This window comes from Haliaeetus leucocephalus, unplaced genomic scaffold, assembly GCF_000737465.1.
Source record: "Haliaeetus leucocephalus isolate CR32 unplaced genomic scaffold, Haliaeetus_leucocephalus-4.0 Scaffold830, whole genome shotgun sequence".
NCBI classification, from domain to species: Eukaryota; Metazoa; Chordata; class Aves; order Accipitriformes; family Accipitridae; genus Haliaeetus; species Haliaeetus leucocephalus.
Window position 1 is genome coordinate 3,576,988 of NW_010973266.1, and position 13,467 is coordinate 3,590,454.

At 41.2% G+C, this 13,467-nt stretch overlaps 1 protein-coding gene across 2 annotated transcripts in view; it reads left to right on the forward strand.

Annotated features, from left to right (window-relative positions):
* Positions 1-13,467, forward strand: part of ADAM12 (ADAM metallopeptidase domain 12) — a 185,293-nt gene that overhangs the window by 13,189 nt on the left and 158,637 nt on the right. For both annotated transcript variants that reach the window (XM_010581959.1, XM_010581960.1), the window contains exon 2: positions 3,935-4,068. In XM_010581959.1, the coding sequence (XP_010580261.1) occupies positions 3,935-4,068 (134 nt within the window). The remainder of the gene's footprint in view (positions 1-3,934; positions 4,069-13,467) is intronic.

Consider the following 13,467-nt stretch of genomic DNA (forward strand, 5'->3'; position numbering starts at 1 on the left):
CTGGGCTTACGCTCAGAGATAGGTGGCCCGAAACCAGCAGAAGAAAACTGGGACCGCGTTTGGTTCAGCCATTGTGCGAGAGACTGGGTGAAGTATCCCTCACTGGGGTAAATTCTGCGGTGTTTCCGACTTTGTCCGAGGTGAGGGCCGTGCGTGCCGAAGGCTCTCTGAGGTTGCCAGCAGCCTTTATACGTACCCAGAAGCCCACACCGCTGCTCAGACTCAGGGCTGCTCTGGGGCTGCACATCTGTTTGTCCCATTTTTATAAAGTTCCCTGCACACTTCAACTTCAGTTTCTATACCTATGGTTTTTTGGCCTGAATCTCTTATGGGTTTTGTGTTGGTTTTTTTTCTCCTGACTTAGAGTCTTCCTCTACCCATGTCTCTTATGTCTGCGTCCCATTGTTCGGTGAGGGTCAGTGGCCCTTTAGATGCCAACATCTTTCCCATCTCAGATGGAGACGTGTGGGTTGCTCTTCGTTGGCTGTGATCCCTTATTTTCTGCAATGTGTTCTTTGAAGCTTTGCAATCAGCTGCAGAATCCTATTTAAAGGATTTACCTTTTTATCTTCCCCCTGCTTTTATATTTAAAGACTTATCTAGAGTTTACCTGCCAGTTATACAGGTTTCTTCATTTTGTAGTCTTTCAGAAATATACACAGGATGTAAATATAATGACGTTAAATCAGAAAAAACGTCATTATTTGATTTACAAAAGAAACTGTGATGTGCATATATCACACTGAGGACAGTTGGGAGTTAAGCAAGTGCATAACATTAAGCATGTGCCCAAGTGCTCCTCAGCATGAGGCCCCGTGACTGGCTTGCAGTGCTTTCTCTGCCTTCTGCAGGAAGCTGTGATTTTTATCACACCCAATAATTTAAATAAAAACATTCAGATAAGCAGCAAAATATTTGGCTGAAGGAAAGCAACTAGACAGAAATTGATCTTGTGTTTTATAAATACTATGGCTTCAGAAGAGTTTGCAAACCCTAAAGCTTGTCTGTTTTGTTTCCCCTAAATAAATTATCTTTTCCAATAAAGATATAACTGCTGCCTATAAACCTGTCTTGATGTCTGTCTCCAGACTATCAACACTTCTGCACAATATGCATTTTCAGTGTGCAGATAAATAAGCATGTGTGTAAGATTAAATTTGCTCATTGTAACCTTGCTTTGTTATGCACAGCAAGCATCACTTTGTCGTGATGGAACAGAAGTAGGAATGGCAAAACTGATCTGCACTTTGTGTAGATATTGTTCCCTTTTCCCATGATATTTTTATAGTAGTTGCACTTTCTGTACCATGCCATGTAATGAGGGAATAACACATCTGCGCACAAATGCTGATCCCTCCTCCTCCCCTTTTTCTTCTGTTTTGGGTAATGTTGTGATGTTAATGCTTTTCAGAATTAATAAGAAAGGCAACTTGCACATGTAGGAATACCAGAATGACTTTGATGTTTCCTGATATCTAGCTGCAGCTCCATGGTGTAAGACTGTGTGGAAGAGATGTAGACAATGCATCTGTGGGAGGAAAAGTACGCTCATAGGCTTTCTTAAAACTTACATCTCATGAAACTTAAGGAATGCAAATCCTAGAAAATAATAGAAGGGCCTGAGTCATTTAATTCATATAGCTGAGACTGCTCTAGTGAGCCAAGAAAAAAAAAATCAGGGCTAGAGCCAAACTTTTCTCATTTCTCTGAGATATGCTTCATAAATTTCTGTTCTGTGCAGGGAGCTTCATGCCTGATAATCAGAATAAAGAGCTGTGAGGTTCTGTCTAGACCCTCCTAGGCAGATGAGATGGTATCTCATACGCCTCCGCAGGGGTGAACCCAATCGTGTGCAGGATTTGGAGCATCCCTTTCAAGGGCTGCCACTGCGTCCTCCCAGACCTCTGGCGCTTGGGCTTGGGCTGCGCTGAAGGTGGGTTGAGAACCCTTTCTCTACAGGAACACACATATAACAGGCAACTTTCCTCTCCCCAATATACTTTACCATTTTATCTTGGTCTTTTTTTGGTGTCTTAGGGAAAGTGTCATATTTTTAAAAGCACACTGGAAAATACTGAACTTGTCTTCCTCTCATGTCGGCTTAACCGTAATGACTGCACAGATGTTTTTAAATTCATTCTAACGGTGACTAAATTGGGGTCATTTTGCTCAAAACGTACCTCTTGGTCCTCAGAGCGTGTTAAGTGACCAAAGAGGGTAGGTCAGGTTGCTGGGATGGCAGTACCGAGCACTGGGCGGTGTGGGCAGGTCTGACCCTACCACTCTTCTCCCACTCCCACACGTAGTTCAGCCCTGAGCCATGGTTTAGGTGCTAAAACACTGCCCCGTCGCCTTCCCTCTGCACCTCCTAGCACAAAGGCAATGGGGAGAAGGAGGAAGAAAGGTAACGCTGGACTTTCTCCATCTTAATGGATGGACACGTCTCTAGAGCAGCAGCAGCGAAGACGCAGGTGTCATCCTCGTGGGGTCCCAGTGCACCAGAAAGTTCAGTGTGATGGTAGGTCCAGAGTGTGGCGAATCCCACTGGCATTTTGGCTGTCCCACGGCACCTGGAGCCATCCCTATCTTCTCTTTAAGATTTATTCTCAATACCATTTCCAGCTCTTGTACTATGATACTGGGTTTTAGGACTCCGCTTTGACAGGTGCAATACCATTAGTATGTTTAGTGAGAGGAAAAACACTTGATAAATGTTGCATGCAAGTAGCTTTTTGACATTGTAGTATGAATTGAAGTCATCTGACTGTGTGGGAGTAGAGCATTATTTCAATGAGAGTTTATATTCTCTTCCAGACTTTTTTTTTTTTCTCACTAATGAGAATGTGCATCCTTGATGTTATGGGGTTCTCGGTACTTTGTGACCTTGTTGCATGTCCGTATAGAAATGCTGAGGCTGCTACGTAAATATTCAGGTTTTTGTTGTACACAGTTCAGACTAGTTAAAATGGAGTACAACCGTACATACCTGTGTTTAGCAGAGTAAGATGGTGCATTGAGTGTTTGGGGGATAACAAAATACCGAGGATTAAACATGGTAAATCTGTTGCGTACAATAAACCTGGAGCTTTCAGGAACCCCAGACAGGGTTGCTACATGACTATGCTGTGACTCCAACTAGCAAAGCGTGAGGACCAGCTGACCCCATCACAGAAATGGGAAGGACATAAGGGAAAATCTGGGGTCACTCCCTGCCCTTAGGGAGCCCGTGTCATGCAGCTGCAGGGTTTGCTCAGGGAGAGCAGGGCTCCCGTAACACTCCCGGGGGCACTGTCCCCCCCTCCTACCACCTCTGATTTGAATCTGATCCAGTGCGACTGTATCTGGGAAGAGCGATGGGGAGAAGAGGGATTGGGGAGTGGAATGATCAAGGCTAATTTCTTACCTTAATTATGGAAAAATAGTCCTGATAAAATATTATCTCTTTTAAATCCCTGCAGCTTGCTTACCCTCTTAATGATGACACTGAAAAGATAGCCACCTACTGCATTCCCCCCGTTATCATCTTCAGTGGAAAACAAAATCCAAACTCTAGTATGGTTATTAATTTAACACTTTAAATAGCGGTGCCGATACCTCTCCAAATTTTTTTTATTTAAGTCTTGCATCCCAACTCTTTAGCTTTCCATCCTGGTATCTCTACTCCTTATATGCAGCCTTTGTCTTCTGCTGCTACAGAAATGCACCATGTAATCAACAGTGGAAATCACCTCGACACTTCTCTCCCAGAACCCCAGCTCTCTTAGAAATTTGTGTAGGTTTTGACACCGACAGTACAATCCCACAATGGTTTAATGTTTAATTCTTTTCCTGAACTATTTCCTTTTGAAATATGCTGCCAGGTCCCTTAAATAACAAGGTTCGCGTTGTCAGATGCTGTTCCCGACTAACACGAAGTGCTTCTCCCTGTCCCTAGGCGAGAATGTGGACAGCAAAGTGGAGTCCTCGAGACAGCAGATGCCAAAGGACCAGTCAAAAGATTATGAGATAACAGTTCCCTTCCTTTTGAATGGAGAACAGTGGAGACCAGTAAATGGCATTTATTCAAAGGTTAGTCTTCATTTTGCCTATTATTTTATTGTAAGATGTGTAACAATTGGAAGGCGTTACAGGAAAGTAAATGCACAGTGGGTTTTTTTTGTATTTTTGTACAGTCTGCTGTCTAAAATTGTTACTTACCTAATTTAAGAAAATGGATAAAGTCTTTGCTTGAAATGAATACCTTTCTACTGTAAAGTGACATTCTTATTTCTGATGGCATAAATGGAAGCTTGAAGTGAAATATTTTTTTTTAAAGAGGCTAACATCCATTGCTTGAGATTGTATCACACTCAACAGCAAAACAGCCCCAAAACTGAGGGAGAGGCAAGTATAACAAGCACATTTGTTTGATTAAACACAGTCTGACAGCAAGAACTTTAAGGAAAAGTGTAATTAATGTTGTTTTGTTGACTGCAGCCTGAGGCATTACCTGGAGCCCATCATGGGAGATGGCCCCCAAATGCAATTGAGGGCAAGTCTCCCTTCACACTTTGCTTTCCTTTTGCCTAACAAGGGGATAATCTGTCACTGGCTCTGACTAAACTGGGATTGTTACTCCCTCTTGACAGGCTCTGATAAGCTTTCCTCTTTTTTTTCCCTCAGACATTGGCTGATAATACAGGTAGCTGGTTTTAGGAGAAAAGGGCTGTTTTCTGTCTCCTTGGTCTCCTGCTTGAAGTATGAAGACAGGTTGTTGTCGTTTATCACCAAAGATATCATGGGAATCTCTTACCCAACCTTTTTAACTCAGGTCCTGTTTTGTTCCAGCTTACTTTTTGTATTGTTCTTTTAATTGTCAGAATGAGGAGAAAAAAGTTAAATTTTTAAATAGTTTAAAAAAACACACAACCAAGCAAAAAACATCACACACAAACAATGCAAACAGCCCAGACAACCCATTAGAAACAGCTTTATTTACTGCATTGGAAAGTGTTTCATGGAGAAATCCTACTTGACTACTGCCACCGTTTGCAGGACACATTTTTGAACCATGCTGCTGATTGACAGAAGTAGGTGTGAAAAGAGATTTCAAAACAAGGGATCTGACTTAAAAAAAACACATTGTCTGGATTAAAATTTTCCTTCCTTTTTCTTTTTCCCTTCCCAAATGGGAAAGAAGGGCCAGTTCTAGGTTTGAATATCTGCAGTGATGAAAGGGATATCATTGTGGGTGTATAATGGCTTATCTTAGAGAGATAACACAGATGGCTTTGTCCTAGATGTATGTGCAACTCTATTTTTAGATCATTTAATTAGAAACAGGCATTCTCCATATAGAGTTCTTCTAGCTACTCACTGTAGCTTTCTGAAAGACTTACAACAGAGTATCTTTATGTGAGTAATGATAATGTGATTTATATCATTAATTTGTTTCCCAGAATTGCTTTCAGTTTAAGATGAACATTAGAAAAGATTTGTGGTTTGGTAGAAAGATCCACGTGCTGTATCAGCACTTCTTTTCTTTGAATACTTCTTTTCCATGGAAACTGTTATAAATTAAATACACAAAAGTGCAGATCAGGCTGTGGGAAGAACAACAGCATTAAACTGGTAGAGGAGAAGAGTAATGAATAGCTTGTCACATAAATATTGATCAAAAGCACAAAAGTTAAATACTGTTGTATTTGACGGTTAAATAGGACCTATTTTTCTTCAACTCATTTCCAAGTGTTCCTCTGTTTTATTTTAATTTTATATGAAGTAAAAAAAAGTATGAAGTACTGTGTACTTGTAACCAGGGGAATGGTATTGCAATAGAATACATAGTAAAATAAATAATATGGTGGTTATAAAAATGCCAAAGTATTAAAGTTATTTGTGTATAGATAATTGCCTCACAATGATAGTCCCATTCTCCAATCCATTGATCGTAAATACTCCTGCTTAACAATTAGTCCCTGAGAAACCCTGCTAGTCATTTAGTGCAGCCTACTCTTTCTTTTCCATCCTGAAGATAAAGCTGTCCTTTTATCTACCCCAGGAGTCACTGCAGTATCTGTTGGAATATCTCGTTCAGAATCTGTCAGGAATTATTATTAAGCTAATGACTTTCTTGTTGAGGGCTGTCTATGCAGTACATTGTGCAGAGCAGAAGCAAAAAAGCTGAAACTAGTCACACTGTCTGGTGGCACAAACACACAGGCCTGCTATTTCAGCAGCAATAAAATTACATTTACTGAGAAGAAAAAAATAAAAAAGTTACTTAACTTTAACCTGGTTTTACTTTAATACAGTTAGGGTGTACTTTTTCCAGGACATCTAATGATTTATGTACTTCCTAAGAATGACAGTCAAATAAATGGTAAGAAAAATCCAATTTTAAAATCAGACATGTAATCAAATTATATTTAAAGAATTTGGGTTTCCCTAAGTATAAATGTAGGGTTTTGTTTCTGGAGAGAACCTATCATTTACCGGACAGATCAATTTTCTCCCCACCCCAGGTCAAAGCTATAAGAGACTAAGACCAGGATCTCATTGTGGTAATATGATTTCAGAAATGCTGTTGCTTCTTTCTTGTTTAAAAAGGTGCGTATGCTTATGCGAACACTTTATATAGTGAAGCACATGTAAAAAATAAAATATGTATACTTAAGAGACGTTACTATGGAAATGCATGTGTGTTTTTGCAACTGTACGATGCTGATCATTGACTTAGTATTTGTTAACATTTCTCCTGGCATCCTTTGTTGCGTTCAGAAAACTTAGATCATTTTCAGTTGGAATATTTCAATGGTGCCCAGTTACATTCTTTTATTAACTGCGTATAATATTCTGTTGCTAATCCTGAAAATGCTGCTAGAATTAGTGGCTACTATTTTGAGTACCCGGCTGTTGCTAGTCAGGACTACTGATGAGTAACTGTATTTGTGGGTGTGTGACAGCGAAATCAGGACCCTGAAGTGTTGTGCAACGTTGCTCTGTGCTTTCAAACAATAGCTGCCCATATTTGGTGCAGATGGGGTTTCTGTCTTCGCTGAAATTTTGTGGGCATTATAGAATGTGTTGATAGGTCATTATACATTACAGCTCCGGTTCTCCTTCCACTTCTCTTTTTCATTTGTTCATCACTTTGCATTCTGTGTCGATTTTTTTCACCAGTGCTTGGTTTAAACCCAAGAGGGTTGGGTTCTATTTTTCTTAGATTTTTTTCTAAGGCTTGAACAAAATTGTTTCATTTTTATATTATTCAAGTGCAGGAAAAAGACTCTTTTCCCCGCATGTTTCCAGCTAAATATTTTTCTTCAAACTTGGCTTGAGACTTGCAAATCAAGCCAAGTTTGATGAGAGTTGGGTAAGTGATGTTTTAGTACACAGAACACTTTAGGGAAGATTTTTAGAAGACCATCTGTTTGGCTTCAGCTTTTATCCTCACACCCTGTTAGGGACACACACTGGTTAATGTGTGCCAGATCCCTGCATCGCAGGAGCTGTAGGTCAGGTAACGTTGGTCGTGTTAGACCGGAGCCTGAAGCACGTGCCTTCTCTTGGAGAGACAAGCGCTAGGCAGGAAGCATTTCACATGGGCATTAAGGGTTTCTTGGCTCCATTTCTACGCTGAAAAGGTTGTAACTGTGGGGAAACGCTGCCTGCCAGAGACCATCCAGGGCAGACAGGACATAGCGGGAATGCTGGGGGGGATCCCAGCGTGGCATTGCGCTAAGCTGACATTCATTCTCCCGGAGTGACACGCTCATTAATGAAGTTGGCTTGGTACCCAGGGTTTAGTCCAGGTCTTAAAATGCATTAAGTTTCTGGGAAATTGAAAGCGTTTTGTGCATACATGATATGATCAATTATGCAAGTAAACACAGAGTCCTCAGATTGTGGCATCTGTCACTCAGGTGTGGGGTTTTTCTCTAGTCCTGGCTGTGCTGGCATCTATAATGCCATGCCATGGCACCTGCAAGGACTCAGATAGAAACGTGAGGCTGATCAAGTGCTTTGAAAGATTTAATCCTCTTTGGTTTCTAAAAGCGTACGAGCAAGTTAGGTGCAACTCTTCCTACTGGGTGATGCTTTGCCTCTTTTGATGCTGATGCACATACTTTTGTAATTCCGATCTCTGTATCCATCTGAGTGCAACATTAAACTGCTCCATACATAGGTGTATGCTCCAGTCAGGCCACGATTGCCATTCGTAAAGACAAATTTGAATGTAGCTGAACCTGGGCAGGTATTGAAGGACCTGTAGCCAGGCAGCATGGGGCTCAGCACGGTTTCCCAAGAGCCACATGAGAAGCTGGAAAGCCCCGAAATGCTTCAGGTTGCTTTGAGTTTGCAAGTCCAAATTGCTTTCAAATGGTGCAGAGAATTTTGGTTTTTAACATTAAATTTGGGTGATGTATGGAGGACAAGGAGCCAATCTTGCTGTGTAACTTCTTAAAAATAATTAACCATGAGAAAGTAAATGTAGACAATATACCTGTCAATGGGTTAGACCCTTAATCCATGTGAATCATAGTGAGTCTCACCTGACTCTTTTAAAGTACTGCCACCGACCTCAATATATAAAAAGTATATTGGAAAAGCAACCACTGCCCCACCTTGCTGAGAGTTAGAGCTCTTGTTTGGTGGCAGATGCTGGATGGCTTTCCACACACCAGCAGATTCGGATCTGTTGCTGTTGGGGTTAGAGACAACCGAAGGAAAAGAAAGATGCCCGTGGTGGGCAGACCTGCAGAGGGTTCCCTGATTAAGAACACCTATGACTCCAACACCGATGACTTTTAAATCCAAATAAATCAGAAATTTGTTTCCCCTGGGGGGAGGGGGGGGGCTGGATTCAGAAAACATTAAAACTGCTGCACCAAGTTTAAGATTTCAAGGCCAGATTCTGAGGTAGTGTGAATCAGTTTCCTTCCTTTGGCTGGGCTGGTATAAATCAGGTTTGCAAATCGAAATCTTAAAGAAGTGTTTTCAAAAAAAGGAGAAAAGAAAGATGAGAAGACAGTTCCTTTTCATGTAGCACACTCTTTTTTTCTTTCTTGGTGTTATGTTATACTTTGAATATAAACTTTAGCAATGAAATGCAAAGATAAAGATGAAGGCCAGCTATAAATATATACTTAGACCATATTTCTTCTGGTTTTTAACTCTACGCTTGTCACAGCTCAAAAGATTCTGCATGTAAAGTGGCAGAAGATTACCATTTTCTACTGCTTAGCATGCATTGCATCTCACTGAGCTTGCAAAGAAGTAGCTTTTGCATTTCTGCCCGCCTCATTCATGAAGTATTGTGTTATGGATTGCGTTCATAAACAAACATCAGAATCTTGATTATCTGTATGTCATTCTGGACACTGATTGCTTGAATCTCAATGTGAAGTTCTCCACTATCTGTAAAAGTACTGTGTGCTCTGACAGTTGTTAGTTATCTTTATGGTTCTCCAGATTTATCAAATGTATCAGATATTACAGTGATTCTTTTCAACTTTTTGCATTTTTTTTCATGCCTTCAATGTAAGGCCCAATTCAATAGCTACTGAAATAGGGATTTTTGCTATCAGAACAAAATTCATTGGGAGGAACAAGAAATAACTTTAAATTTATTAAAAAGTCACAGGGCTAATGCTGGAGATTCAAGAACATATTCGAAGCTGCCAGGCGGGGATGAGCCTTACCCATTTGATGCTATCTTTATGCTCTTGCATTACTGCATTTCTCTTGCAAACTGGCAGAATAGGCACAGTCTATCATAGTCCAGTCTATCATCCGGAGCCAGGGTGTGCACGCCAGCTTCAGTATTATTGTGAAGTTATTGGTGCAGCCATTAGAAAGACCCCAATTTAACAAGATCTCGGTGGCGGTTCACATTTCCCCTCTTTGCTGCACCTCTCGGCGTTCTCGCGTGACTCTAAGATAGGATTTGATGCATGGAGTACAGCTGAGAGGCCTGCTATGTCAGATAATTAATTTAGTGCTCAGTGTTTTCAAGAGCAAACCCATTCAAGTTTATTTCATAACTGGCATAGCCTTCGTGCAAGTGATAATTGTTTATATTCCCTTCAACAGAGCCTCCTGCTGTTCTTTTTCATTTGAAATAATTACCAAAGTTTAGACTTCCAGACAATTGTATTAAGGGGAATCATACAACGCTGCTTAAACAAGTCTTTGAAGACCAAGAGGACAGCTTTCGTAGCTCTTTTACATAGTTGTTTTACATATCTTAAGAGAGAGAGGCATAAACAGAATTTATAGTCCTCTCCATATTTTTATGACTCATGAGTATCAAATATAAGAGGCAGAGCTGTGCATGCTGTTAAGGCTGTGTCATCAGCTGGGAATGTAGCTTGGCACAGACAGCCTCAGCGGTGTGAGAAACTGCACTAATCCTCGATAAAATTCTCTGGGAGATCTGCTCCTTGAGCCTTTAATTAGTAACCTGGTAGTCATTAATTTAATAGCCTAGTAAACAATCTGTTATTTCTTTTGCTTTTTATTATACCTATACCCCTGCCTTGTAAGGCCACTGTGAGGGCTAATTAGTTCAAATATGCTCTATTATTTAATAACTCTTCTGCATTTATTTAATTCGGAAATAGTGTAATTTTTGCATCGAAGCTATTAGGAAAGGGAGTGTGTCACCTCGTCTGGTACTCGGTTGAATTTCTGTTGACTGTGCTAGTAGGGCTGGGTTGCTTCACTGGGTGAGCAAAAGCAGCTTAAAGTCATCCCTCTCACCTTGTCTTGTGCAAGAGGAGGTCCTCACGGCAGAAGACATGTTCCCCTCTTCTCAGCCAGCCCCATACCTGTGTTTAACCAATCGATCAATCTGATAATTTCATTTATGAAGTTTTGTAGAAATGTCGGTAGGTATATCCTGGTTCTAGGGACTTGCTGGATCTTACATAGAGGCTACAGGCTTGAGAAATTCCTGGAGTTGGGACCACCAATAAAAACTTTGTGTTGGGGATTGAGTAGGGGAAATTCTTTTCTCTGTCTGCGCTGAATCAGTGCCCTAGTTTCAACTAGATATACTAGTATTCATTTCCTGCCTGAAACGCTTGGGCATACTGGGAAGTGTTAAGCAATTGGGATTCATCCCAGAAAACGGCCCATTTCATTTTTAGCTTAAGTGATACAGTGTGTTAAGTTTGTAAAGTTTTGTGCGATAGTTTATGCACGATATAAATAGCGGATATTATTGAGCGAGATTGCTATTTCAATAAACAGAAAATGTAGAGTTTTATATTAACCATCCACCAGACGCTCCCCCCCGCCCCCGCCTTCCCTTAGCATCTTGGAGCCCTCAATAGGGTGAAAGTCCCTTTCATGAGCTTGTATCACGCTGAGCTGTTGGGAGGAATTTTGTCATACTTGGCCAGTAAAGATCGCCAGTGATATAATAGTCTTGGGCGAGCTCTGTCTCCCCGTACCACCCGGCCTCCCTCTGCCAGCAATTGTATACGATGGGATTCTGCAGAAGTGCTTTGTTGCATTTGCTGCCTGCGACCCACCGGCTATGAGGTAGTGTCTCAGATTTGAGCTTGAGGAATCCGTTCATATGTTCCTCTGTAAGGTGATGGGGCTGAAGCGATGCTCTTTGACATGAGTTTGCAGACTGGTATTTAAAAAAAAACCCAACAAAACACCCAAACAAGCACATCATACTTTCCGTAATAAAATGGAAAAGATATTTTGATCTTAATGATGTGATTAATGCTAGCAACCCTTTAACGTGGTATTAAAATCTAAAACTAAGTTCTTGCAATTATGCAGCATTATGCTGGGTTTGTAAAGTGCTTGTACGGAGGCATTTCCATATTGAATTAATTTAGCTTATACTTGGCTATTTCATGTCTCTTGCAACAGATCTTGCAAGCGTAAGGTATGAATTTCAGTGTTGGATTAAAATAATACTTTGCTTTCCAGCTATGAACATGTGATCATTTTTTTACAGGCAAAAAGCGAATCTCCCTTGTTCTTAATTCTTACTGTGATTGCCTCGAGTCAAACTGAACACAACGCAATTCCTACGGCAGGGGAGTGTTCGGCTCCGGCAAGGAGTCGTTTGAGGGCTTGCAGGTAACAGCAGAAGCACTTGGGGCCCCTCCAAGGACTACAGTCCTCTGAGCAGGGCAAGACCGTGGAAACTAAGAGCTGCTGACATACGCTGTGATGAAGGCCCTTATCTCAGGAAGCCATAGTAAATTGAATTGTACTCAGTGTATGTTTCAGGGATGAAGAGGTAAATTTAGCTGGTCGATCCGCTGAGTCCTATTGTTAACAAGCCTGACGCCTTTGTTGTTGAATTATAATTCTATTTCAATATGATTTACTCAAACCCCAGTTGATTTACCTCTTCTATAGGACTACTTCTCATTTCTCAGAATTCTAATGAGAAATCATAGAGGTTATATGCAGTTTAAAGCTTGATAAGAAAAAAATAATTAGGATTGATTTAATAAGCTTTTTTTAAAACGCAAAAGTAATATCTTGACAATAAAAGGGTTTCAAAGTGTTGCTATTTTTCTAGAAATAAAATGACTGCCAAAAAATCTGCCAATTGTTTTTGAAAAGCTCGTGTAGATGAGGAAAAAATGATCTGTATCATTTTGATATCATAGCAGAAAGTTTGCGTTCCATTTGTCTCTTGAGGAAATTGTGTGTCCCTTTTGTGCACTGTCTTTCCTCAAGGACACAGTTTTAAAGTATAATTGAGCTTTCGAAGCTTAATTTAACAAAACGATTGCAATTTATGGCATTGTAGACGCGGCGGAGTGATGAAGCTTAGTGAGACTGCAGAAGAAATGCATTCGGTGATAATTTGTGCGACGCGTTTCCATTTGTATGATGAGTGGCGGGGATGCTGCCAGACTCTGCCGGCGTTTTGCTGGACTTGATCTCATCCCTGTCCTGCAAGGATGTGCCGGCGGTATTTCTGGTCAGTGTAACGACGAATCTGCTAGCGATGCTGGTGGCACTGGAGTATGTGTCTGCTCACCCTGATACAGCAGTTAGACACACGCGGTCGCTTTGACGGGGCCGCTGAATCCAAGGAGGGGTCTTGTCACCTCTTGTTGCTCCTCAGCAAACCGGAATGCATAAAGCCCCGTTTAGCTCGGACTTTGTCATTGCCTTTTCATCCTCCGCCTCAAGTCCCAGGACGCTAATATGTTGTTTCCTCTGAAGTTTGAATCACTCTCAGGAAATGAAGTGCTCGTAGGTCCTGCCCTCATTCCTTGGCCCTTACTGTGTCTCCTGTCTTAGGATCAACTTAATTTTGCTTCTGCTGAATGAATTTGGTCCCCTTTCCTCTTCTGGCCATCTCCCTCCACCGGGATCTACTGGGCGGTTTCTTGGCAGGCTTCATCTCCTCGTTTGCTCCTTCTCTCCCCACTGACCGTATCCTTTGAGGAGCGCTTCAGCAGACCCGCGCAAAAATGGTCTTTTTGGGGCGAACCT